The sequence below is a fragment of the Nicotiana attenuata genome, unplaced genomic scaffold, assembly GCF_001879085.1.
Source record: "Nicotiana attenuata strain UT unplaced genomic scaffold, NIATTr2, whole genome shotgun sequence".
Classification (NCBI taxonomy): domain Eukaryota; kingdom Viridiplantae; phylum Streptophyta; class Magnoliopsida; order Solanales; family Solanaceae; genus Nicotiana; species Nicotiana attenuata.
In genome coordinates, this window is record NW_017670331.1 from 945,601 (window position 1) to 971,313 (window position 25,713).

The 25,713-nt window shown below is 36.9% G+C and overlaps 2 protein-coding genes across 3 annotated transcripts; one reads left to right on the forward strand and one right to left on the reverse strand.

Annotated features, from left to right (window-relative positions):
- The first annotated feature begins 1,418 nt into the window (after positions 1-1,418).
- LOC109237978 (cycloartenol-C-24-methyltransferase-like) lies at positions 1,419-6,790 on the forward strand. Of its 2 annotated transcripts, XM_019404394.1 has the most exons (14): positions 1,419-1,508; positions 1,607-1,698; positions 2,085-2,151; positions 2,528-2,601; positions 2,709-2,793; positions 2,931-2,986; positions 3,930-3,984; positions 4,207-4,254; positions 4,339-4,422; positions 4,547-4,663; positions 4,741-4,824; positions 5,148-5,273; positions 5,447-5,544; positions 6,310-6,790. In XM_019404394.1, the coding sequence occupies exons 2-14, from the start codon at positions 1,616-1,618 to the stop codon at positions 6,365-6,367; spliced, it is 1,035 nt and encodes a 344-aa protein (XP_019259939.1). In that variant the 5' UTR covers positions 1,419-1,508; positions 1,607-1,615; the 3' UTR covers positions 6,368-6,790. The 2 variants fall into 2 exon arrangements, with proteins under 2 accessions (XP_019259939.1, XP_019259940.1); XM_019404395.1 differs by lacking the exon at positions 6,310-6,790 and adding an exon at positions 5,659-6,027 and having other exon boundaries at positions 1,454-1,698.
- A 16,260-nt stretch (positions 6,791-23,050) lies between these two features.
- LOC109237972 lies at positions 23,051-25,093 on the reverse strand. Its single transcript, XM_019404387.1, has 3 exons — positions 24,959-25,093; positions 23,927-24,725; positions 23,051-23,856 (listed from the first exon to the last, which is right to left on the reverse strand). The coding sequence occupies exons 1-3, from the start codon at positions 25,091-25,093 to the stop codon at positions 23,051-23,053; spliced, it is 1,740 nt and encodes a 579-aa protein (XP_019259932.1).
- Positions 25,094-25,713: the final 620 nt, after the last annotated feature.

Genomic DNA, 25,713 nt, shown 5'->3' on the forward strand with positions numbered 1-25,713 from the left:
TATCTAGTAAAGTTTTAACAAGGCACATTATCTATGGACATCCAAGGAGGATTGTTATGAAATACTAGATTATGGTGGATGTCTAGAACTCCTAAAGGAATAATAACCACTACTCTTCTCTATTATCTCGATAACTCCCACTACTTCAATACTTATGATTATAACTCTCATACCTCCATAACCTCACTCATGATCTTCCTACATGATATCAAATGCTTAAAGTTATGTTTATGACATTCTTTTGTATACCTTTGCGTAATATAAAAAATAATTAATGAGAAGTGATACTAAATACACTGAGAAATAATAAGAATTGTCTCTTCTCAATCTCTCTACATTCTTATCTCTTTCATTTCTTACTTTCATCTTTAATTTTTTAATCTTAATTTCTTAACACAACTTTCAAATATTTGAACAAACACAAGCGACATGTTAGGATGCAATTTTATGGTACCAAACTCAGTGACCGGTCCATTGAGTTTGAACTTGACTGTTGACGCGGGTCAACGGCCCATGATGACCTCTGTGGAAAAAGCCCCAAAAGATCCCCTTTTCCTCCCTGATTGTGGGATCATTTGCATCTATACCTATTTTTTGGGTCGTTTTAACTTATACTCGGCTTTGTAAAAAATTTTTGCATGCGTACTCACTTTTCGCGTAACTTTTGTTATACGGGTCTGAAGTAGCAAAGGCAATCACGCAAACTTCAACATTCTAGTAGACGGGCCTGAAGTAGCAAAAATTGCTGAACCAAGTGTTGGCTGAAATTTTTGTTTGTAATTGCTGAACTTAAGAATTCTAGTGGCTGAAGTTTTGTTCTCTATTTGCTGAACTTCAGCATGTGTTAGCTGAAGTTTTGTTCTATATTTGCTGAACTTAAGCATGTCTTAGCTGAAGCTTTGTTATGTTTTGATAAACTTTAGGGATGAAGTTTGTTTTGTATTTGCTGAATTTCAGCATTCTAGGAGCTGAAGTTTTGTTTATATTTGCTGAACTTCAGCATTCTTAGAGCTGAAGTTCTAAAACAACAATGACAAGTAAAAGTAATACTCCTATAAAACAAGAGCTTTAGTAAAAGTAATTCACCTAATGCACAGGGAATCAAGTCGTGCTTTCATGTTTTAGTAGCAATTAAAATTAAAATTTCCGAACTGGACGGTCCAGAAGCTAATTTGCTAAAATAACAAATATAGGTTAGACTAGAACACAACAATATCTCAATCTTCAGCTTTCAGAAAATGAAGGAGGAGGAGAAAATAGAAACAGGCCTGAAATAATTTAAACAGTAGGTAGAAGTTAAAACTTTTTAAAAAAGTGGAAATAAATTAAATGGGGGCGACCAAATAGGGTGCTCGTGCAATTTTTACCTAATTGTGGAAGAGACTCTAAAGCCCGAAATTATGTTGACCACGAAGCCCAAGTCAACGGGTCTCTTGCTTATATATTGTGGGAACCCGGGAAATGAGAATACTCGTTTCAGCTGATTTCCCAATTTTTTTAATTTTATTGTAATATCTTTATGCTAACTGTTATTCTAGCACAGAATCTTGAATTTCCTTTGTTTTGTGTATGTAATTCTGAAGATGGATATTTTTTGTGTGTGTAGGAACGACAGATGTCAAAATCTGGGACATTTGATCTGGCTTCTGGGGTTGGTGGCAAGATTGAGAAGAAAGAAGTACTTTCAGCTTTTGAAAAGTAAAATTTCATTCCAGATCATACTTTTTGTTGCTTCAAATTTAATGTTGATTCTTAAATTTCAATCATTCACTGCTTATTTAGTGCTGAAAATGGTTTTATTCCATCTCATCCTGTCCAGTTTAAGTACTTAAATAAATATGCCTATTGTTGCATTTCCTTTATTTCAAACTTTCTTATAGTATTTTGTATGATCAGTTTTATTAATTGTTCAAAGAGAAAAGTTAATGCACAATCTTCACTGATATTATCCTGAGCCTGAAAAATTCACAGCTTTAAATAGTATGTACTTTGTATTTTATTTTGCAACCTATTTCTCTTTTCATTTTAATAGGCATGTGGATTTTCTTTTTGCGCATGTATTAGTGAGTTATAAATTACTTTAGGTACGAAAAATATCATGCATGTGATGGAGAAGCGGAGGAAGAGCGGAAAGCCAACTACATTGATATGGTAAGATTTGAGATGATATAATCAAACAGTTAAAGAACTAACGGCGGAGCCAAAAAAATTTAACAAGGGGATTAAAACTATAAGAATATCACACCTGAAATTTTGAACCCCCTTTACCACTATTCTAGAATCTTTCTGTATGTCAAGGTTATTCAACAATCCATATATATATATATATATAGGCTTAATTTCGGACGAATGGAATTCAATTGAACCCCCTCGCGTCAATCTAGGTCCGTCCTTCGCCCATTGCTGGTAGGATTTTGATATTCTATTGATAGTTTAGGCATGCCTATCCCATTTGTGGCTTTTCTATCTGACTTCAATTATCCAAAAACTCAGTAGTTAATTCATAATAAATGTTCTTTGTTTACAGGTTAACAAATATTATGATCTAGCAACAAGCTTTTATGAGTATGGTTGGGGTGAATCTTTCCATTTTGCTCCCAGGTAGGTACTCCACTGGTGTATTGTTCTCTTCTTTCACTTTTGGTTGGAAATCCATGATAATTAGCAAAAGAGGACTAGTAATTATTGTATCTTCCTTGTTATAACAGATGGAAAGGGGAATCACTTCGAGAAAGTATCAGACGACATGAACACTTTCTTGCTCTGCAATTAGGGCTAAAGCAAGGACAAAAGGTCTACTTCATCGTATTATGGATGTGTTCTTTTTCTGCTACTCTCTCCTTTTCTTGTGTTGGTTTTGGTTCAAGTCGGTCAGCCAGGTCTCATTTGGCAAGTGGTAACATGAAAAGAATTCCTTGTTTCATTGACAGGTTTTGGATGTTGGATGTGGAATTGGTGGCCCTTTAAGAGAAATTGCCGGATTTAGGTAAAAGTCAGCTCTGTATTTCATAGCGGCTATTAGAATAGTATGAATTACCATTGCTCAAGCATGTGTCTTTATCTGAAAATCTAGTCATACTCTTCAGCTGAGAATGTTTGTATATATATCTTGACAGCTTGAAATCGTTTTTGTTTTGTATCCCATTTCTTCATCCTTTATTAGTAGTTTGTTGTTTGCTTTATTTTAAGTGTCCAAGTTGTGATGTAGAAGAGCTGAATCCTTGGTTCCTCCTAGCATCCGAACTATGGAAGATTATAGGACCACATAACATCTATTTACAGCTTGTTGTTATCCATTTGGCTGCTATTTCAAAGCCATACCTAATTCAAGAGTTATTATTTAGTTGGCTTCACCTGGGATGTGCAAATAAAAAGGAGAAAAAAATACTTAATATACATTTACTGTTTAATAGCTTCACGAAGACACCCTAAGCACCAATCAATTATCACCATATCTTACATGGTCTATCTCTCATTAAATCAAAGGAAAGATATTATTCTTTTCTTTTCCTATCTTGCGTCATCTAAATGACTATGTTGGACTAAATCTAACATACTACCGACTGGAAATCACTAAAATAATTTTGATGCTTAAAATTCAAAGTTTGAACTCCTCCCGTCACACTTAAGTTGATATGGGATCTTTTAAGCATTATTTGGCATGGAGGAGGATTCTTTATTGGTAGTACTCTAGCGAATGCTGCTTAGTTTTGAAAAGAGGTTTGAAGAAAACTAATAGTCCTGCCTTCTAGCCACGTGCTACAGGAAATGCTCTAGCTAGTAGGGAAGAGCCCTTCTCTTTCTCAATTACTTACCTTTGGGGCTAAAACAGATCTACAGTACAAAGTGTTACTAGTATTATTCTTTTTAACTGTTGTGTAAGTTTGTCCATTTCCACATGGCTATCTGATATTATTTACCTTTTATAGCGGTACATATGTTACTGGAATCAACAACAATGAATATCAAGTAACACGAGGAAAAGTAAGTATTTTTTGTGAGTATGCGTGTGTGCTCAACTTTATTTTTTTATTTTATATTGGGGGAGTGGGGGTGGGTGGACAGAATTTAGGGATTTTCCATCCACTGAAGTACTGTACCAAAAGTCACTTGCATGGCGATATAATAGTTTTTGTTCTTTCTCATTTATTATTATCTTAGTTGTGCTTGAACTGGATTTCAACTATTGTATTGGTTGCTTTGCAGGAACTGAACCGTATTGCAGGAGTTGACAACACCTGCAATTATGTGACGGTAATGTGACTGTTTTTGTTTTTTATTCTACTGTCAAAGAGTAGTATTTTTTCTTCTCATCGCACTTCATTGTCAAAAATGTAGGCCGACTTCATGAGAATGCCATTTGCTGACGACAGTTTTGATGGAATTTTTGCCATAGAAGCTACATGTCATGCCCCAGATGTGGTAAGCACTTGCAGAACATTTACTGGCTTTTTTGTGAATTTTCTCTAGATCTCTCTGATTCACCTGAATATTAGAACCTATAATTGATCGTTTTCAGTTTTCACAACATGTTGTGGATGACTAGTTTGATTGCTACAAGGAAATATTCAGAGTGTTGAAGCCTGGCCAATACTTTGCTAATTATGAATGGTGTATCACCGATTTCTTTGATCCTAATAATGCAAATCACCGGAGGATCAAGGTATCCAATCTTCTTATACTCAAATTTCTTATCTCTTTATTGTGCTGCTAACTCCATGCTTAGATCATATAAAACAGCGTCAGGTGGAGCTTGGTAATGGACTTCCTGACATCAGATCGATGGGACAGTGCATTGAAGCTCTGAAACATGCAGGTTTTGAGGTGAGCTTCTTATCTTGTGAACCTCTATTTTTAACAGTATTTGAAACCTTTATTATTTTATTCTATGATCAGATAGCACATTTTTTCTAGTTTTTAAACCATAACATAAGCTTTGCTTCAACTCATTCCCTTGAAACATCTTAACATATCCCACTTACCTGGGGAATATTAGCGTCCTCTTATCCAAAACTTTGGTCTTCCTTGTCAGATTTCTTGTTTACAGTTTGCTATCTTATTCATAACATGACAGGGGAAATAATGTATAGCATGAATTTGATGTGTTTTAACATCTTCTTTGTTTGTATTTCCACTTCATGCAAAAGATTATTTGGGACAAGGATATTGCTATCGACTCTCCTCTCCCTTGGTATTTGCCTCTGGACAAAAGTCATTTCTCCTTAAGCAATGTACGCGTGACAGTTTTTGGACGCTTTTTCACCAGAAATATGGTAAGATCACAAGTTTTTGATTTTATGATTGTTGTTTTCCAATTATGATTTATTATTTAAAAGATTTTGTTACATTATTTTCATCTCTTTAGCTCATTAATGGTTAACCCTTGACTTTAAGGAAATGTAATGTCGTCAAATTATTGAACTTGCCTGGATTTCATTCTGTTTAGGTCAAGATATTAGAGCGAGTCGGGCTCGCCCCTGAAGGAAGCCAAAAGGTTCAAGCCATCCTGGAGCAAGCTGCAGATGCACTTGTTGAAGGTGGAAAGTAAGTGAGACCTGCTTGCTTTCTTTACTTTGTTTTCATCTTATTTATCAAATAGAAGAAATTGAACACTCTAGAATTTTTTTTAATTGAAACTATCATTAACTGAATGGACAGATTGATCAATGGTATGACAACTAGACCTTTGACGACCTAAAATAAATGTCTCCAATAGAATGGAAATTAAGTAGAGGCCGCAGGGAAAAATGCTTTGGAATACTGCAGTTTATAAGTAATTCTTTGACATGCAATGGCTTGTTTCCTTCCACTTTATCTGAAAATCTGGCTAAGTACCCTACAATACCCCAGATAGATGCTGAAGCTAAATTAGTCCTTTTGACAACTTATCTGGGTTAAGGATAAGCTTGTAATTTGTATCCAATATAAGCTAATTATTATCCAGTTTGGTGCAATTTTTGACAATGAATTGTATAATTAAGTTGTTAGCTTTATATAAATGATAATATACAAACTCGTTCAGCAGTGTCTTTCACTTGTAGATCATTTGCCTTAATGATATAACTAATTCTGTCAAGCTACTGCACGGCCTATAATTTATTCAAGTAGATAAGTTATTTCACGCGTTTTACCCTAGTGATCAATTCTCAAATTTGTTAGCCATACGAATAATGCCAACTGTGATGTAGGTTGTTGAACTGACTCTATAGTGAGGTAATCAACCTTAAATCTGGTTGCAGTTTGTAAATGCATATTTCTTTAAAATGTTGCTCCCAATAGTAATCCTTTCAACAATTTGGGTTGATGCAGGGAAGGCATTTTCACTCCAATGTATTTCTTCTTGGCAAGGAAGCCTTCTGCCAACTGATCTCTTAAGCTAATTCTTCCTCAATACAGTAAAGATTACATATATAATGTCCATTGAATTGGAATATTTTGAGTCTGTGAACTGGCTTTTCAATTTGCTTTTATTTTTTCACCCCTTTATCTCGGTTTTTCTCACTTTTTTGGACGGGTGGAGGAGGGTTGGCACGGGACAGTCAATAAACAAAAAGAAATGGAAGTAAAGATCCTTGAGGAAGCAAGATCAGTCATATGACAGATCATATAGAGTATATATTTTTTTCTTTCTGGGTTTGAGAACACGAGCTGCTTTTGAGTTTTTAATTAAGAATGCTGGAGTTCCACGAGTGTATGGAATTATGGATGACAACAAAGAACGACTTGTGTTTGCTTGTATTTCAGGGGATAGAAGTTATTTTCTTGCATGTGAACGATCTGATCAGACGGACTTCATCCTAATTAGTGGAAAAGTTTTTATTTTACTAGTACGAAATGAGCGCATTTATTCTTTACAAATAAAATAGACCCTAAAATTTATCCTTAAGATACGCTTCTTATAGATAACATATGAAAACGAATATTATCCCTTCATATCTTGAATTAATGCGAAGAAAGATCACCTTATTAGTTAAAATCTTGCAGGCAAGCTTTAGAACCAAATGAATCCAGAGGCAACAAACTCGCAGACAAAAGTAAAGAAAATAACCCACACAAAACATAAAAGAGAAATATTGTTTCATTAACATACATAAACAGAGATAGTAGTAACAAACTTTCCAACATGTCAAAGGGCCATTTCTCTACCAGAGTGTAAGAGATACAAAACAACTCTGCATTTTGCGTGGATAAGTTTGGTAACAATGGGCATACCTGGTTCAAGAAGCTGGGGAGCTAAACTTTTAACTTCTTCTCATTAATATAATCATTCGAGTGGTTTTGTATATTTTGCACCCTCCCTTGTACAAAAACTGTTTACTCAAGATGAATAAGTGACTTGATAAAAAATCTTTTTCAGAGCTGTCTACTTCTGCTTGTTATCTGCAGCAAAAAGTGAAAGATCAAAAGTTGCTAAAACAAGCAGAGAGAGTTCTGCCACCATAACAAGTTTCCGTACAAGGATAATGCAACAAAACCTTCATCAAGAAAAATAAAGTGCCGATACATTTTTAGATCTGATCTTTCCGGTGCTTGTGATTTATGACAGATGAACATTATTGAAAAGGCAAAGAAAAAGAAGTAGCAATTCATGTTTAATACTCCCGCCCTCATTTCCTAATAGACGAATTAACCCAAATTGCAGCCTATCTAACTGGTTAAACTAAAAATAGCCGGTGAAGGTATAATATATGTATAATTTATGTATTATATGTATATAGTTGTGTATAATCAAAGTATAATCTATGTATATGGCTAGAAAAAGTAAACAATAAATGTGGCCGGCAAATTGAAAAGGGAAAGAAAAAGAAGTAGCAATTCAAGTTTGATACTCCACCCCCATTTCCTAATATGTACAAGAAATATCAAATATTTAAATAAATTTGAATTCCTCCGAGTAATGAGTCATATAGAATAACATTATTAGTAAAGAACTTCAAGTATTCCGGACCGTCCTAGAATGAAGGTATTAAATTGAGACATAGGAACAGATATCCGTAGATTCGTTATACGAATAACTGGTCAAATTCATTGTTTACTTTTTTTAATCAGTATATATAGATTATACATTGATATACATAATTATACATATATTATACATAAGCGATTAAGTGGATTGCTATTTGGGTTAATTCTTCTTATATTTACTACAACCAACCTAAGTTTGACGCTTTATTTAGTACAAATCGTTCTTCGTCCTAATGACACAAGTTTAAAATTTAACTCCAATTATGTTTAAATAAAAAGTGGTCGCAAAAGTGAATAGAAAAAAACTTCGAAGAAAATAATCATTTGTTTTTAAGGTGGATATTCTAAAAAATAAGACATGTGCTGAATATTACAAGGAATAAAATACTCCTTCAGGAAAAGTAGCCATTTTTACATCAACCTGAACAAGAGTAAACCATAACTAGATTAAAAACTCAATTATATCCGCTGAATTTTACTGGCTCCAATCAATCAACTTTTTCACATTACTAACTACACATTTATTTGATGTTGGCTTCTAAATGATTGTAAATGGACGTATTTTATATTGTTAGTCTCTAAAACTCAAAATGGTAAATTAAAAAGAGCTGGGCAAAAAAAATTTGAAAATAAAAAAAGCTCTACCTTTAGTCTTTACGGCCCCAAAAAGAAAGAAAAAACGAAAAAAGAATCACCAACACAGCAATAGCAATGGATAGTTTCATTTTCATCTTAAACTAATGGAGTAACTACTAGATTATTTCTAAAAGATAGTGCATCATTGCTTACTTGCTGAAATAGCCACGTAAATATAGGGATCTGAGCGACCCCCTTCCCCTGACCTCTTCACCTTTCCTTGCTTCAGCAACCTGCATTTGGATCAATCCTTCATAAATCCAATACCAAAAATAGCAGGTTAATAACCATTTAACCCTTCATTCCAAACTTTATATTTTGGAACGTTTAAAAGGTATTTCATATCATTATACTAATAATAATGTTGTGACTACAACTTTTACTATCTTTAAGATTTTGAATTTATTTAACTATACAAAAAATTGATATGATATGTTTTTATAGTAAATTTACAAATGGGTGTTTTTTCCTTTCTGGGGTTTAAATCTCATTCAGAACGATACTAATGAGAGAGAGAGGAGGGTGGTTCACATTCTTAAGGCTTTGCTGGTATCAGGGCTATTGCCGATCAGCTGGCGAATCCTAACTTCAGAAGCGGATTCGTGAGACAAGACCCTGAGGATGGCTTCAGCTCGGCGGCGTATGTAAGCCGGTGCAATATTCGGCTTGAACTCGTTAGCCAACAATCTGTCTCTCTTCCCCCGACCCATTCTATCCCGCGAAGTGAAGATGCCGCTGGAGACAGAGTCAATGGACACACACGACGAAGATGAAGCTGTTATTTTACTCGCATCAGAATCTGAGGCCGAAACCTTAGTAGACCTGCAGAACTTTGTCAGAGAAGTGGATACTTCTGACTTGCTTGAGCTAATTTTCCGGCAATTGGAAATACAGAAGCTCTTCGATCGTCGCTGTCTCACAACCTGCAAAAATTCGCCAATGTAAATTCAAAATAAAAAAATCTGGTTACCATATTTTGATTGAAAGAGAAGAGAAATTTAACACGAAACTGAATTGTAAACTCTTCTACAAGGTAATAAGAGTTGATAAAACGAATTTGGTATTAGAATAATCATTATTCTCATAAACGTTGAAATTCAGAAGATCTAGAGAATACGGAATAAGCATCATATAATTCAAATCCAAAAACTCAGAAACAGAGTAATGAAACTCAGTAAACTAGAAGAACGAAATTCAAAATCAGAAGTCATATGATATATGAAACTCAATTAGCGCTACTGAAAATAGCTTTACCAATACATCGTATGGATAAGTACTCATCCTAATCGTAAACGCAAATCTGACAGATTGTTTTATCAGAAACTGCAACTGAACTCATAAAAATTGTAAAATCAAACAAAGCTCGTAATCACGTTTTACTTCACGCTATACGAGTTCCACAGGATCATATCTAGTTGAGTTTATGAATAGGTAAGCAATTTTCGATCTAGATTAGACCTCAATCTTCTTCAATATGAAATTTCCAGTAGCTTATATCAGAGCTATAGCATAATCTAGACTGGAATTCAACGAAAACAAAAGCATAACAGCAGTAAAGGAGCAAATTTATTAACTCCTTCACCTTAGGCTTCATTATAGTCTCACGAAACGCAGCAATCATCTTCGTACGATGAGATTGTGATCTATCCTCCGGGAACGAGACATCAACAGCGGTCACAATTGACGAATCCGAGGATTTGCTTTTCGAAGTCGAAGTTGTATTACTCAGCGCTACCTTGTGTGAAATCTCAGTTATGCTATTGCTTCTGCAATACTCAGAAGAAGACAGACTGATGATCAGTGATCAGCAAACACTGTAATTGAAAATGTTAATGCAAATGAAACTTTGAATTGAATTGTTGTTTGAGTTTCGATTAATTGGTCTTACTTTGAAAGAGGAGATGGAGATATGGCTGAGAGAAGGAGAAGAGCAGAAGCAACTTCACGTTCACCTCTACTGGGAAATGCTTCTTCCATTGTTCCTTCCAGAACGTTGTTTTTGTTTTCTCCGTTTCTTTTTTGAAAATGGCGCGATGATATGGGAATTATTTGAATTTTGGTCTAAAGCTTTCGGAGCTATATGAGTGAGCTTTTGCAGTTTCAGATATTTGGATCCAAGATTGTTACTGAATTTGGGTTAGGCCCATATAATTACTAGATTACGCCCGTAGACCTGTTTTTGCAATTTTCGCTTAATTTTCCCCTTCTCTTTTTTCTTTTTCTTTTTCGGGATCTTACACAAAAAGCCACAATTATACACTTATTATACATGTATTATTGTTGGGTCCAAACGCACACAAGTATACGTGTGATAGAAGGCTATAATTATGTAATTTATTCGCTTATCGCACTCTAATTTACTGCACTTTAATTGAGTTTGAGCTTTAATCGCTAGTGTTTTGCACTAATTATGTATTTTATGCCTTGTAGGAGTGATTCAGAGTGATGTAAATGTTATGAAGCTAATTCGAGTTATTTGGAGCTTTGAAGTCTGAGTAGAAGCCCAAAGGATTAAGCCGGGATCGCGTTCGGGGATCAACGGATGATAGTGCACTTTAAGAACGAAACAAAGAATCGAGCAGGCATACTGCGCATTGTCCAGTAAAATGCACATAACTTTTCGCTCAAAAATCCGTTTGGGCTCCACAATTTATCGTTGGAAAGCTATTTAAAAGGGCTACAACTTTCATGTTTTACATTTTTCCAAATTCCCATAGCCGCAGGCCGTAGCGCGTGGGGCGGCGCGTGGCGCGCTGCGGCTGCCTATTTTGCTCCTGCCTCGAAATTGCAAGGTTTTCCTATTTCACGCGGGAGAAGGTATTTTCGTTTTGGCCCGACCTTACTTGGTATAAATACATGTAAAATATCATTTTGATGAACATTTGACATACTTTAGACCTAGGGAGAGCACACACCATGCTTGGAGGAGGCTTCTAACTAGTTTTTCTTCTCTTCTCTTCCTTTAATTTCATAGTTCATTAGTTCTAGAGTTTTGGGTGTTGTATGAACGTTGTAGTTTGAAGCTTGAATTGTTCTTATTATTTTATCATATTGGTTTATTTATTCAATCTTGCACCTAATTATTTGATTACCTGATCACCAATTGAATACTATTTACGAATCTAGAATTGAACTCGGGAGAGGGAATTCTAGATTGCAAATAAGATTGAGTAGAGCAAGATTTTGAGCTCGAGCATCGGGAACGGATTTGCTGTTAGGATAGGGATATACCTAATCGCCTTACTTGGTTACTATATAGGAATTATAAATGTGTTCTTGTTAATCCTAATTTCATAGGAATATAGGCGTTAGGTTAGCATGAATAGGCGAGTAGTACTTCGGGAGAAGGCTACGAGCAATATTAACCCTGTCAATCAATAAACTAATTAGACAATTTAAGTGGAAGACTCAACGGGATTGTTAGTTAATCCATAGCTCTGGAATATTTTCTCCCATTGAATTCGTCTCTAATGTTGCCGACTTATTTTCTTTAATTTCTTTGTTTGCAACTCTAGATTAGTTTTAGTTAAATATTCATACTCTAGGATTCGCTTGAATAGATTAATTGTTTGAGTTTAATTTAGTTGATAATTAATCACAAGTCCCTGTGAGTACGATATCTGGACTTACAATCCTATATTACTTTACTTGCGTGTGCGTTTGGGAGCAACAAGTTTTTGGCGCCATTGCCGGGGATTTAGAAATTAACTATTCTACTAGATTAGATTTCTACTTTTGTCTACTCAAGTTTTTTTTTAATCTTAGTTTAATATTTTATTATCTTTGTTGACATGACATATTGGAATGAGAATTGGTCAAATATTGGTTATTCTTATTATGGCAATCCTTGTCCATATTGTGGAGGACCACACTTGTGGCAAAATTGTGCATCTCAATCTAATGTGTGGAATATTTGTAATGTGTGTGGTTGTCAAGGTGCCATTGGGATGATTGTCCTAATTCCTATTATCATTCTAAGAGCTTTTATTATGATATTTCTAATAATGTTTATGAGTTTGATAGGAGCAATGAAGTGAGGATATGAAAGGCGTTGCTCATATTATGGAAATGATGTAGCAATTAGCCAAGCAACACGATGAAAATCAAAAGGCTATACAAAGAATTAGTGCAGCAATCATGATAATGAAGGCCGAGGCAGAACAAGTGGCTAAAGAGAGCGAGTTAACACAAAAAGATAATTTTGAAGAAGCAAATAGAGAGAGAGCGAATCTTGGCTAGAGGAACAAGCTCAGCTGATAAAATTTCATGAGTTTCTCCGTGATGGTCTTTCAAATATGGCAGAACAACTGATAAAAGGAAGAACTAATCTTAGACAAGAGATCGACCAATTTGGCAGCTTATTCGCAACTTGGATGCAGATTTGAGTGCAAAGGTTGATGCGTGTAACGCCCAACATTTTAGGGATGAGTTGCGTGAAGCTAAAAAAGATCTTCTAGGCCAAATTAAGGAGCTAAAATGAGAATACCAATCATTAGACCATGTTCTTATGGATGATGCCGAGGTTGAGATAGTATATTATTGAGGATGTCAAAAACAAAGAAGTTTTGGAGTTGGGGCGTGTTGGTCCTCATTCTAATCATTTTAATACATTATGTTTGGATGGAGATATGGAGATCGAGCTTTTGGAGAGATGTATAGATGAAGAACAAGACCCTTATATTCTGAAATTTGTGATGCCAAGTAGACAAAAATGACATCCCTCACTTAAAGGCAAAGAAGTGCAAGATGCGATACCTATTGCTTGGTTCCTTTATTTTTACACCATCGCCCCAGGAACGTGATAAAAAAATTGATGCAAAATTGGAGGCGCAATTTATCTCCTCCTCGGGGACACAACGGCACACCAACTGATCTGCATAATGCTTGAACAAAATGCCTCATCCCATAGATAAAATCTAACATCATGCATGAATTTTCTCTTACCATCGAGTGACGACGCTAAACTTTGAAGGTGTCACCCCACTTACAATAAAGTTCACATAGTCAGCATACCATGGGGCTGCGCCAGCTGTGACGGCTAACAATTTCTCATCAGGAAAGCTTTCCTGAATCTCACCCTCTTCATTAACATGCGCATGAGTTTTGAAGCGCGACAAATGGTCCGCTACCTGATTTTCTATCCCTTTTCGATCCTTGATTTTCACGTCAAATTCCTGCAAAAGAAAAACCCAACGAATTAGTCTAGGCTTAGCATCCTTTTTCTCAATCAAATATCTAATAGCTGCATGGTCTTTGTAGACGATGACTTTAGTTCCCGCCAAATAGGCCCTAAATTTGTCAAACGACCATATTACCGCTAGCAACTCTTTTTCTATAAACGTGTAATTTGTCTGAGCTAGGTTTAGAGTTTTACTAGTGTAGTATATTGAGTGGAACACTTTATTTTTTCCTCTGACTCAGTACAGCCCCAGTTGTCGTGTCACTGGCATCACATATCAACTTAAAAGGCTCTCTCCAGTCTTGGGCGGTGATAATTGATGCAGTCACCAATCTCTTTTTCAGCCCCACATACGCCTTCAAGCAATGCTCATCAAACTTGAAAGGCATATCCTTCTCAAGCAACATGCACAGGGAGTAGAAAACTTAGAGAAATCTTTAATGAATCTGCAATAGAAACCTGCAAGTCGCAAAAATCTTCTGACTCCTTTCACGGAGATTGGAGGTGGCAGTTTGTCAATTGCTTCCACTTTTGCCTTGTCCACCTCCAACCCATCTTTGGACACTTTGTGCCCAAGTACAATCCCTTCTCTTACCATAAAATGGCACTTCTCCCAATTCAGCACCAAGTTTGTCTCTTCACACCTAGCAGGCACTTTACTCAAATTCGTTAAGTCATCAAAAGATGGTCCGAAGACCAAAAAATTATCCATAAATACTTCAAAAAACAATTCTACCATATCAGTGAAGATTGCCATCATGCACCTTTGAAAAGTCGCAGGTGCATTGCACAACCCAAATGGTATTCTCTTGAAAGCGTAAGTGTCATAAGAACAAGTTAAGGGGGTCTTCTCTTGGTCCTCTGGTGCAATCAATATTTGATTATAGCCAGAATATCCATCAAGAAAACAGTAGTAGTCTTGTCCAGCTAAACTATCTAACATCTGATCAACGAAGGGATGAGGGAAGTGATCCTTTCTAGTAGCATTATTCAATTTCCGGTAGTCTATGCAAATTCTCCAACCTGTGACAATTGTAGTTGGAATTAATTCATTATTCTCATTTATGACTACCGTCATTCTACCCTTTCTAGGTACACACTGTACTGGACTTACCCACTTGCTATCAGAGATGGAAAAAGTAATTCCTGCATCTAGCCACTTGATGACTTTCTTTCTTACCACTTCCTTCATGACTGGATTCAAGCGGCATTGGTGTTCCACACTTGGTTTGTGCCCATCCTCCATGAGAATTTATGCATACAAAATGATGGGCTAATACCACGAATGTTAGCCATGGTCCATCCAATCGCCCGCTTGTGCTCTAAGAACGTGAAGCAGCTTTTCCTCTTGCAAAACAGACAACTCAGAAGATACACAATGGGTAAAGTTTCATTAGAACCCAAATAAGCATAATGAAGGTGAGAGGGTAAAGGCTTGAGCTCTAACTTGGGAGCTTCTTCGTTGGACGGCTTGGGTGGTGGCTCAGTCGGTCTATCTAGAGGCTCGAAATCGATCATTCCTTTAATGTAGGCACATGCATCCAGATAATGCACCATCTCTTTCACCTCATCATCCAAGTCAATGTTGCCGAACAACATAAGTGCTTTCTCTAGAGAGTCATCCAGATATGCACCCATGGCGTGTTTTCCTTCTTCTTTTTCCACCACAGAGATCATAGCTAGATCCTCATAGTGACTCGGGAGATGGATTGCCTTATACACACTAAAGACCGCTTCCACATTATCAACTCGTAGAATCATTTTTCCATCACAAACTTTTTAGCATAGCATCGGCGTTGGCTAGCGTTGGCTAAGAGAGTTTTTCCCAAAATAATAGGGACGTGTTCATCAGCTTCATAGTCCAATATAATAAAATCCGCCAGAATAATAAATTGCCCAATCTGTAGTAGCACATCTTCTATCACCCCCCTCGGGATGGACAATAGATCTATCAGCAAGCTGCAACATGACACTGGTTGGACTTGAGGCCTCCAACCCCAATTGATTGAAAACCGATAGGGGCATCAAATTTATGCTAGCCCCCAAATCACAAAGTGTCCGTCTCACATTACCTCACCAATTCGCACAGGGATGGTGAAGCTCCCAGGATCCTTCAATTTTTGGGGCAAGTTCCTTTGAATTCGTGATGTGCACTCTTCAGTAAGTGATACTATTTCAAAGGCTTGTCAATCTTCTTTTATTAGCCACAATATCCTTGATATACTTAGTATATTTTGGAATTTCACGTAACACATTAATTAACAGGAGTTTCAGTTGAATTTGGCTCAGCATATCAAGAAATTTGTTAAACACTCTATCATCACTTTTCTTCTTCAATCTTTGTGGGAAGGGAGATGGTGGCCTTGCAACTGGAGTCTTTTCACTTTCCTCAGTTTTGTTCTCAGTTTCCCCCACCGCTTTAGGAACCAGTTCGACTTCGATAGTGACTTTTTTTTCTTTCTTTTAGGTACCTCTTCCAATTCTCTGTCATTCTTCAAAGCTACAGCATTTACTTGATGATTCTTATCTGTATCACTTGGAAGGGACCGTGCATGGCGGGTATTTTGATGTCTAGATAACTGCCCAACCTATCTCTCTATATTCCGAAATTGTATCCTGAATTGCTTGCTGTCTGTTCGAAGTTGCTGGTTGTCAATTAACAGCTTTTTCAACATATCATTGGTGCTTTCTTCTACCTGTTGGGGTGGCTTTTAGGGCTGATTATAGTTTTCTTGGGGTCTGTATTGATTTTGACTAGCCTGATTTCTACCCCATGAGTAGTTCGAGTGGTTCCTCCAGTTGGGATTATATGAGTTCCCATATTTTGTATTCTGGTTCATTGGACCTCTACCCTACTTGCCCACATAATAAATAGATTCAGGATTCACCGGACATTGGTCACTCGTGTGACCATCTCCACAAATTTCACAACATATAGCCATCCCTTACACCTGCTGCATCTGATGCCCTTGACCCATCACCATCTTAGCCACTTGGTTGGTCAGTTTAGCAATCTCTGCTCACATGGCTGACATCTCATCCAGCTCGAGTGTACCTGCTTCTTTCTATATTATCATTCTTCTTGGTTCACCCTCAACTTGCCAATTATGATCATTTGCAGTGAAATTGTTCAGTAGAGTTTGAATCTCACTGTATGGCTTTTGCATGCAACTTCCTCCACAAGCTGAGTCTAGACTCAATTTGGAGGTCTCGTCCAACCCATCCACAAAAGTATGACCTAACACTTCATCAGTTTGACAGTGATGCGGGCAATCTCTGAGTAGCTTTTTATAACTCTCACAGGCTTGACGAATCTTTATGTTGAAACCCTAGAATTTGGCTTCTTAATGACTTTGTTTTCTTTGTAGGAAAAAATTTAATGAGGAATTTCCGTTCTAGGTCATCCCGTGTGCGGATTAAGTTTGTTGGCTCTTTGTTCAACCATTCCTTTGCTTCCCCCAACAGAGAAAAGGGAAACAAGGTCAATCTGACATAATCCTTGGAGACGTTCGGATAGTTGTATGTATCCGTAATCTCCAAAAAATTCTGTATGTGCCTTTGAGGATCTTCACTCGACAAACGCACAAATTACCCTGTGGATTGAATCAGTTGTACCATGTAGTGCTTCAGCTCGAAGTACTCAACTACATCAGGCTTCAATATAGCCTAAGTCATGTTTGCGAGACTAGGCCTTGCAGCCTCAATCACTGGTCTCTCATCATTCTCTGCCATATCGTATGGCTATGGTTGGATTATGATGTCTAACTCTGCAGTTCTTGCTCTCGCTTCCGCCTCCCTTCTTAACTTGTGAAAAAATCTTTCGGGCTCAGGATCAGGGGTAGGAAGATTGTTCAAACTGTTACTTCTTCTTAGCATTCAATGCGAACACCTGTAGAGTCAGAAGCAGTAAAACAAATTAAATCTCGAACAAAAATAAATAAAAGCTTATTTCAGACAAGTAGCTAACTTTTAAATCCCCGGGAACGGCGCCAAAAACTTGTTGGGTCCAAACGCATACGCAAGTATACGCGGTCGACAAATAATAAAGTGATGAGAAAGTATCGTTCTCATGAGGATTTATGATCAACTATTGTCCAATCTAAACTATTTATAAATTTATTGCTCAAGTGAGTGTGAAGAAAATAATTGTGATTTTTAATTAACTAAATTACTACGAAACTAATAAGCAAACAAGAAAATAAGATCGCAAGTAGAGCAAACAAACACTTAGGAAGAATTCAATGAGATGAGGACATTCCAGAGTTATGGGATTAACATCTCTCCTATTGCATTTTTCCGGTTGAGGTAATCACTTGACTTATCTAATATGTTGATTAGCAGGGTTTATTATGCTTGCGAAGTTCTTTCGACGCTTCACTCGCCTATTCAAGCCAAACTAAGACTATATGTCTATAGAATCAAAATTGACAAGAATGCATGTATATTTCCTGCAAAAATAACCAGGTAAGACAAGTAGAATATGTCTATCCTAATCGCGAATCTATTCTCCGATGCCCTGATTCAAAAACTTACTCTACTCAATCTTATATGCGATCGATAGTTCCCGCTTTCGAGTTCAACTATAAATTCGTAGATAGTATTCCATTGTTAGCTACGCAATAGAATAATTAAGTGCAATATTGAATAGACAAACTAATATGTTAATTCAAGCAAAACAATCAAACGTCAAACTACAATAGTCAACAATGACCCATAACCCCAGAATGATGAGGTTCTTAGCCACTCATGGTCATAACAATAATCAAAATATTATTTTAAACATAGAAGCTAGAAATACTAGATGAAAGATGAAAGAATCGATGAATCCTGTGCTCCGTTAGTGTTTCTATGCCTTTGCCGCCTTCAAAATTGACCAACTTCTCAAAAAATAGGTTTAGAGCCCCTTTTATACATGTTGGAGACGTGTAGGGTTGAAACTACCAAGTCCTAACCAAATTAGGATGAATTTCGTCCTTGGGCGTCACGCTTTGCGCCTGGCGCGAATCTGGACAGTAATCTTTTTGGCTTGTTGTAAATGGTGTTTCGGTTGGCGCCTGGTGCAAACTTAGGCACCAATCTTTTGCCAATTTTGTGCTCTGCTTCCCTTGGCATTTTGGTTGGCACTTGGCGCGAGCCTGTGCACTAAAGTCATGGTTCCTCCAAATTCTGTCGTTTTTACTTCAATTTGCACGCAAACTTTTCAAATCACTTCCAATTGACTGCTACACATATAAATACCATTATTAAGCTCGAGTCACAAATATTCACACTAAAGATAACAAGATCGAGGCATAATGTAGGGCAATTACACGCAAAAATATAAATTTTTAGCCAAACATCAATTGTATAAATATTATATATCAGTCGGCTTTTTTTTATTTATGCTATTGAATGAGCGGCTTTTTAGGTTAATTCTTCTTTTCTTTTGTTAAGGTCCCCAGAAGAATGTGTTCTGTTTTTAAAACAAGTCTTTTAGTTTGAAAAGGCTACTTTTACAAGGAAAAATGTATGTAATTCCATTTGAAGAACTGTCGACAAGTTTTGATTTTTCCTGCACGAGTAAAAGAATAAAATAAATACTCCTATTTGGTTTGGACATCCAGTTTGACACAAATACATGTAATCAGTGGAGTTTATAAACTAATTAAAAACTATCTTTGAATAAAATAAAATTCATAAGGCATCTTCGGGTGATATGATTAAGTCCAAAGAAATGACTTTTGTGAGAATTTAAAGTAAATGATTAATTAAAACTTAAGAATAAAATTAAAAAAAAATTAAAAGCAAGGAGGGATATAGTTTGCTCGGGGAGATATAGTTTATCTTATATGTGTGTGTGCATGTGTTGGTAAGTGTCTGTGTGTTTTAAGTTTATTTTACACATACATATGATCAAAGCTATTATGTATATATATGAAGTGTATGTAATGACAAGTTATGATTTTTTTCTTCATCTATATTGAATTCTATTCTTGATCAAAGCAATATTGAAGAAGGGAAGAAAGCAACTTGAAGAAGAAGAATTCAACATGCAAGAGCTACTTGAACATATTGTCAATTTCTATTACCCTAATGGAGCAATGAAGAATGTAGATGTCTTACTAGATCCATGTGATGGTTCTATCAGAAGATTCTCTCGTGTAAAGGGCGATAGGAGAGAATTAAGACGGATCTTGAGTAACTTGTTGCATAATGCAGTTAAATTCACCCCAGAGGGACACATTTCTCTTCGAGCTTGGGCTCGAAAAACTGGTTTTGACCAAAGCTCCAATCTTGCCGCTCCAAGTACAAATAGTTATGTTGGTTGTATGTCATGCTTTCTTCAACAGAATGATGAATCAGTTTTTGTAGAATTGCAAGTACTGAACAAAGTCCAGCAAGATCCCAACTGTGTGGAATTCATATTTGAGGTGGATGATACTATTACGCGATTGCAGGAGTTTAACTAACTCGAGGATCGCAATGTTGATTCAAGAGAAGCTTGAGAATTCAACTATGAAAGAGTGCGGAAAGGAAGACAGGAGGAGAAGGAGGAGGAGGAGGAGCAGAAGAAGAAGAAGAAGAAGAAGAAGAAGAAGAAGAAGAAGATATCTTTTCATATATGTAACTTTGTTGATTACAAATGTATTTATATCTACTACATTGTATGAAATGATTGAGCTTCTAATAGATCTCTTCAACTAACAGATTCTTCCAATTAACTCTTGTAACAACTTTAACTAACTCTAACTACTTTTTGAATTCCCAACTAACTGCCTTAACTACCTTTTGAATTCCTTAACTAACCACCCATCTAAAATTCGTGTATCATTACTCCCCTCCAATAGATGATCCTTGCCCACAAGGATCAAAGAATGGAAATCTGGTCTGCAAAACAGTAACAATTTTCCAAGTAGCAGCATCAGCAGGCAATCCTTGCCATTTGACTAGAACCTGTGCAACAGCTTTATTACATCTTTTGATCATCCTCCTTTGCAAAATCAACTCAGGATCAGGGCAGTAAGGGCTTGCCAAATCAACAACTGGAGGATAAGATATCTGGGATGGCACTTCATGGCACTTTTTCAGCAAAGACACATGGACCGTAGGATGAATCTTCACCCCAGCAGGTAGTAATAAAGTATAAGCCACTGGACCAATTCTTCTAATAATCTGAAATGGACCATAAAATTTTGCAGCTAATTTGTGTGATGAATGATTCGAAATATTCACTTGTTTGTAATGTTGGACCTTCAAATAAATCCAGTCTCCAACTTCAAATTATCTATCACTTCTATGAGAATCTACCTGTTGTTTCATCCTAAGCTGGGCTCTTCTAAGATGGTGTTTAAGCAGCTGTAGCTTGAGCTCTCTATTGATCAATATGTTGTCTACTTCAGCAGAAACTGATTCTCCTGGTATATATGGCAGATGCAGAGGAGGTGGTCTGTCATATAGTGCCTCATAAGGTGTAGTCTGAATGACAGAATGAAAGTAAGTGTTATACCAATATTCAGCCATTGGTAAATAGGAGAACCAATTGTTAGCATCTTCACTACAGTAGCATCTCAAATAAGTTTCAAGGCTTCTACTCAAGACCTTAGTCTGCCCATTAGATTGAGGGTGATAGGTTGAGGAGGTGTGCAGATGTACTCCTTGGAGTATGAATAGCTCCTGCCAAAATGAACTCAAGAAATCAGCATCTCTATCACTTGTAATAGCATCAGGCATCCCATGTAGCTTAACTACTGTATCAAGAAAAACCTTAGCAACTGACTGAGCAGTGTAAGGATGTTTGAGTGGAATGAAATGGGCATATTTGCTTAGCCTGTCTACCACTACTAAGATTACTTCATATCCATTGGACTTGAGTAACCCATCAATGTAATCCATGCTGATTTGTGACCAAACTGCATCTGGTATAGGGAGTGGTTGCAATAGACCTGGATAAGCAGCCAAGTCTGATTTGTTCCTTTGACATATATCACATTTTTGGACAAATTCTTTTATGCCCTTCCTCATATTCTTTCACTAAAACAATGTCACCAACCTCTTTAATGTAGCTTCAACCCCTGAGTGACCCCTTGAGGACTAGCATGCCAAGTTGTCATGATTGCATTTCTTAGTTCTGGTACTTTCCCAATCACCAGTTTGCCCTTCCTCCTTAGTTGGCCTTGAGTCCAAGTGAATTGTTTATGAGCAGCAGGGTTATGTTGAAGTTCTGCAATAAGTTGCTGAAGCTCAGAATCTAAATATCAAATGGATACTATGTTTTGGAACAAATCACTGTCATGAGGTGATAGCATTAGTGTTAATAGTTCAGCACCAGTGACCCTTGAAAGAGCATCAGCTACCTTATTCTCCACTCCCTTCTTGTATTCTATAGAGTAGTCAAAAGGCATCAACTTTGTTAACCATAGCAGTTGAGAGTTAGTGTGCAATTTCTGCTCCAAAAGGAACTTCAGAGCTTTCTGGTCAGTCCTTATAATAAACTTCTGTCCTAGGAGGTATTGTGACCATTTATAAACTGCATGAACAACAGCTAATAACTCCCTATCATAGACAGATAAGGCAGCATGTCTAGGTGACAGAGCTTTGCTAATAAAGGCTATTGGATGCCCTTCTTGCATGAGTACTGGCCCTATACCATAACCACTTGCATCAGTCTCCACAATGAATGTCTTGCTGGCTTCAGGTAAAGCCAAGACAGGTGCCTGAGTAAGTGCCTCTTTTAATTCAGCAAAAGCTGCATCAGCAACTGATGATCATTTGAAATTGTTCTTCTTGGTCAATTCAGTTAATGGTTTGCAAATCACACCAAAGTTCTTGATAAACCTCCTGTAGTATCCAGCTAGGCCTAGAAATCCTCTTAACTGCTTGAGAGTAGTTGGTGTAGGCCAATTCCTCACAGCTTCTATTTTGTGAGGATCAGTAGAGACTCCTTCAGCTGTAATAAAGTGGCCAAGATACTCAATTTTGTGGACTCCAAAGAAGCATTTGCTCCTCTTAGAAAATAATTGATGCTTCATCATCTCCACAATGACAGACCTTAGATGAATCAAATGATCTTCCATAGTTTTGATGTAGATTAGTATATCATCAAAGAAAACTAGCACATGTTTCCTAAGAAACTTGTGAAAGACAGAGTTCATTAATCTCTGAAAAGTTGTAGGAGCATTTGAGAGGCCAAAAGGCATAACCAGGTATTCAAAATGACCTGAGTGAGTTCTGAAGGCAATTTTGGGCACATCCTCCTTTGCATCCTAAGTTGATGGTAGCCCGACCTTAGGTCTATTTTAGAAAAGATTCTAGATCCCCTAACTCATCTAACAAGTCTTCCACAATTGGAATAGGAAACTTTTTCTTCACAATATGCAGATCCATATAATCCACACAAAGTCTCCATGTGCCATCCTTTTTTCCTACCAAGACCACTGGTGATGCAAAGGGACTACAGGTAGGTTGTATGATTCCTTGATTAAGCATTTGTTGTACTAAGCCCTCAATGATATCCTTTTTCACAGAAGGATACCTATTGGGTCTTTTATTTACAGGTTCAGTACCCTTATACAACACAATTCTATGGTCAAATACACCTCTAGAAGGAGGTAGTTCAGTAGGTTCCTCAAACAATTTAGAATACTCATACAACAAGTGAGTTAATCTAATGTCTGTTTTAGGTTCTTCCTTAGCCTTAAGTGCATGCCACTGTTCTCCAACACTCTCCATAGGCACTACTTGAATCATGCATAACTGAGAAGTGTTACCTGTATGTTTGGCTATTTTTCTAGCTTCTTGAACCCTGACTTGATTGCCAGCTCCTCTCAAAAGATGCTTTCTCCCTTTGTACCAAAACTCTATGGTTAGCTTCCTGAAATTCATCGTTATATCTCCCAGAGTTAGCAACCATTGCACTCCTAATACTACCCCACAAGAGCCTAGTGGTAGTAATAGGAATTCTGCTGAAAACTCAGCACCTTGCAACAACCATGTGATGGTATACATTATGTCCACCATCATATTTCCATTAGCAGCAGCTACCATTTGAGGAGTAGTTGATCTAATCTTACATCCCAAATGATGAACCAAATCAGGATCTATGAAATTATGTGAACTCCCAGTATCAATCAGTATGTTCAAGGCGTTTTTAGCATGATACCTAGTCACCTTCAGAGTTCTGTAGCCTAAAGAACCATTTAGAGAATGGATAGAAATCTCCATCTGCTCTATGGGTTGAGCTAGTTCCAGTTGATTGAACTCTTCCTCTTTGTAGTATTAGTTCACCCTTAACCTCTGTGTCATGTCCATCCTCAGTTCCCTCTAGTTCCAATACATATATCTGCTTGGCATTCTTACACTTATGCCCAGGTACATACTTCTCATTACAGAAGTCGCATAACCCCTTTGCCCATTTTTCATTCATTTCTTCTATACATAATGTTCTTTTATTGAATCCTTTAGAAGTCCCAAAATTACCTTTGCTAGGAGTTGGTAACAATGGCCTGCTATTATTCCTTTGATCCATGATCTTTCTAGGAGTATTGCTTGATGCATAATTGACTAATGGAGGTTGTCTAAGAGCAGCTAAGTAAGCCTCCTGCATCCTAGCAGTTTTATACACCTGGGATAAGGTAGTGGGATTTGTGAGTTTTACAGCAATATTCAACTCATGTTTCAGTCCACCAAGAAAACAACTGATGGCATTCTCTTGTGACAGATTAACTCTTGTGAGATTTCTTTCAAAAATAGCTTGATACTCCTTGACAGTACCAGTTTGCCTAATTTTCTTAATTTCCTCCATAGGATCATCAAAGTCGACTCCAGATCTTTCCACCATTGCCATCACATACTCAGTCCATGTAGCTGGTTGGAGATATTGTCTATACCTCATAAATGCTAGATGCCACTGTATATCTTCACCTTCTAACTGCATTGCAGCCACCTCCACTCTTTCTTGAGTAGGAACCTTCTCCATGGAAAAGAATTGCTCAATTTTGAATAGCCCTTCGGACCTTCACCATTAAACCTCAAGAATTCCATCCTCGACCATATCGAGAAATTGGAATTGTGATGGTTATAACTGGCAGTGCTCTTTTCTCTTGGTAACCTTTCATCAGATGGTTCACCTTCATGTTGTATAGGAGTCGTATCCCTTCGATTTCCTCCAGAATAAGTCAACTATTCTTTGAGTTCTAGAACAGTCTGATCCAGACGTCTCAGATTGGAGACCTCTCCCACTAAAGCCCCAACATCTGCGACTAACTTCTGCATCAATTCACGTAGATCAGATGGTTCTTCAATTGAGTTATCACTTGATCGAGTACCTTTTGCCATGATTCCAAAGATTGGAAGCTCTTATACCAATGTTACGCGATTGAAGGAGTTTAACTAACTCGAGGATCGCAATGTTGATTCAGGAGAAGCTCGAGAATTCAATTATGAAGAAGAATAGGAAATGGATATCTTTTTATATATGTAACTTTGTTGATTACAAATGTATTTATATCTACTACATTGTATGAAATGATAGAGCTTCTAATAGATTTCTTCAACTAACAGATTCTTCCAACCAACTCTTGTAATAACTTTAACTAACTCTAACTACTTTTTGAATTTTCAACTAACTGCCTTAATTACCTTTTGAATTGCTTAACTAACCACCCTTCTAATATTCGTGTATCAGATACAAGGAAAGGAATTCCTAAAGAGAAACAGAAATCAGTTTTTGAGAATTATGTTCAAGTGAATGAGACAGCTCCTAATTATGGACAAGCAGGCACTGGCTTGGGGCTTGGCATTATTCAGTCTTTGGTACGTGTCTTTTACCATACACTATCCAGAATGAGCCAGTGTGTTCTGCACTTCATATATGTGATACATAGACACACACACACACTAAAGGTTAAAGAATTTTCCTGTTAATTTCTTGTTTTATCAGTGGTATTGAAGTCTCT

Bases quoted from the DNA above. Each gene is read 5' to 3' on its own strand.
- LOC109237972 (XM_019404387.1), bottom strand. From the start codon at position 25,093: ATGGCAAAAGGTACTCGATCAAGTGATAACTCAATTGAAGAACCATCT. The intron at 24,726-24,958 runs GTTCTAGAACTC...TCCATGGAGAAG, and splicing joins TGAGACGTCTGGATCAGACT to GTTCCTACTCAAGAAAGAGT. The intron at 23,857-23,926 runs GTGACTAGGTAT...ATAATTTCATAG, and splicing joins TAGGCTACAGAACTCTGAAG to ATCCTGATTTGGTTCATCAT.
- LOC109237978 (XM_019404394.1), top strand. From the start codon at position 1,616: ATGTCAAAATCTGGGACATTTGATCTGGCTTCTGGGGTTGGTGGCAAG. The intron at 4,664-4,740 runs GTATCCAATCTT...CATATAAAACAG, and splicing joins CAAATCACCGGAGGATCAAG to CGTCAGGTGGAGCTTGGTAA. The intron at 4,825-5,147 runs GTGAGCTTCTTA...TTCATGCAAAAG, and splicing joins TGAAACATGCAGGTTTTGAG to ATTATTTGGGACAAGGATAT.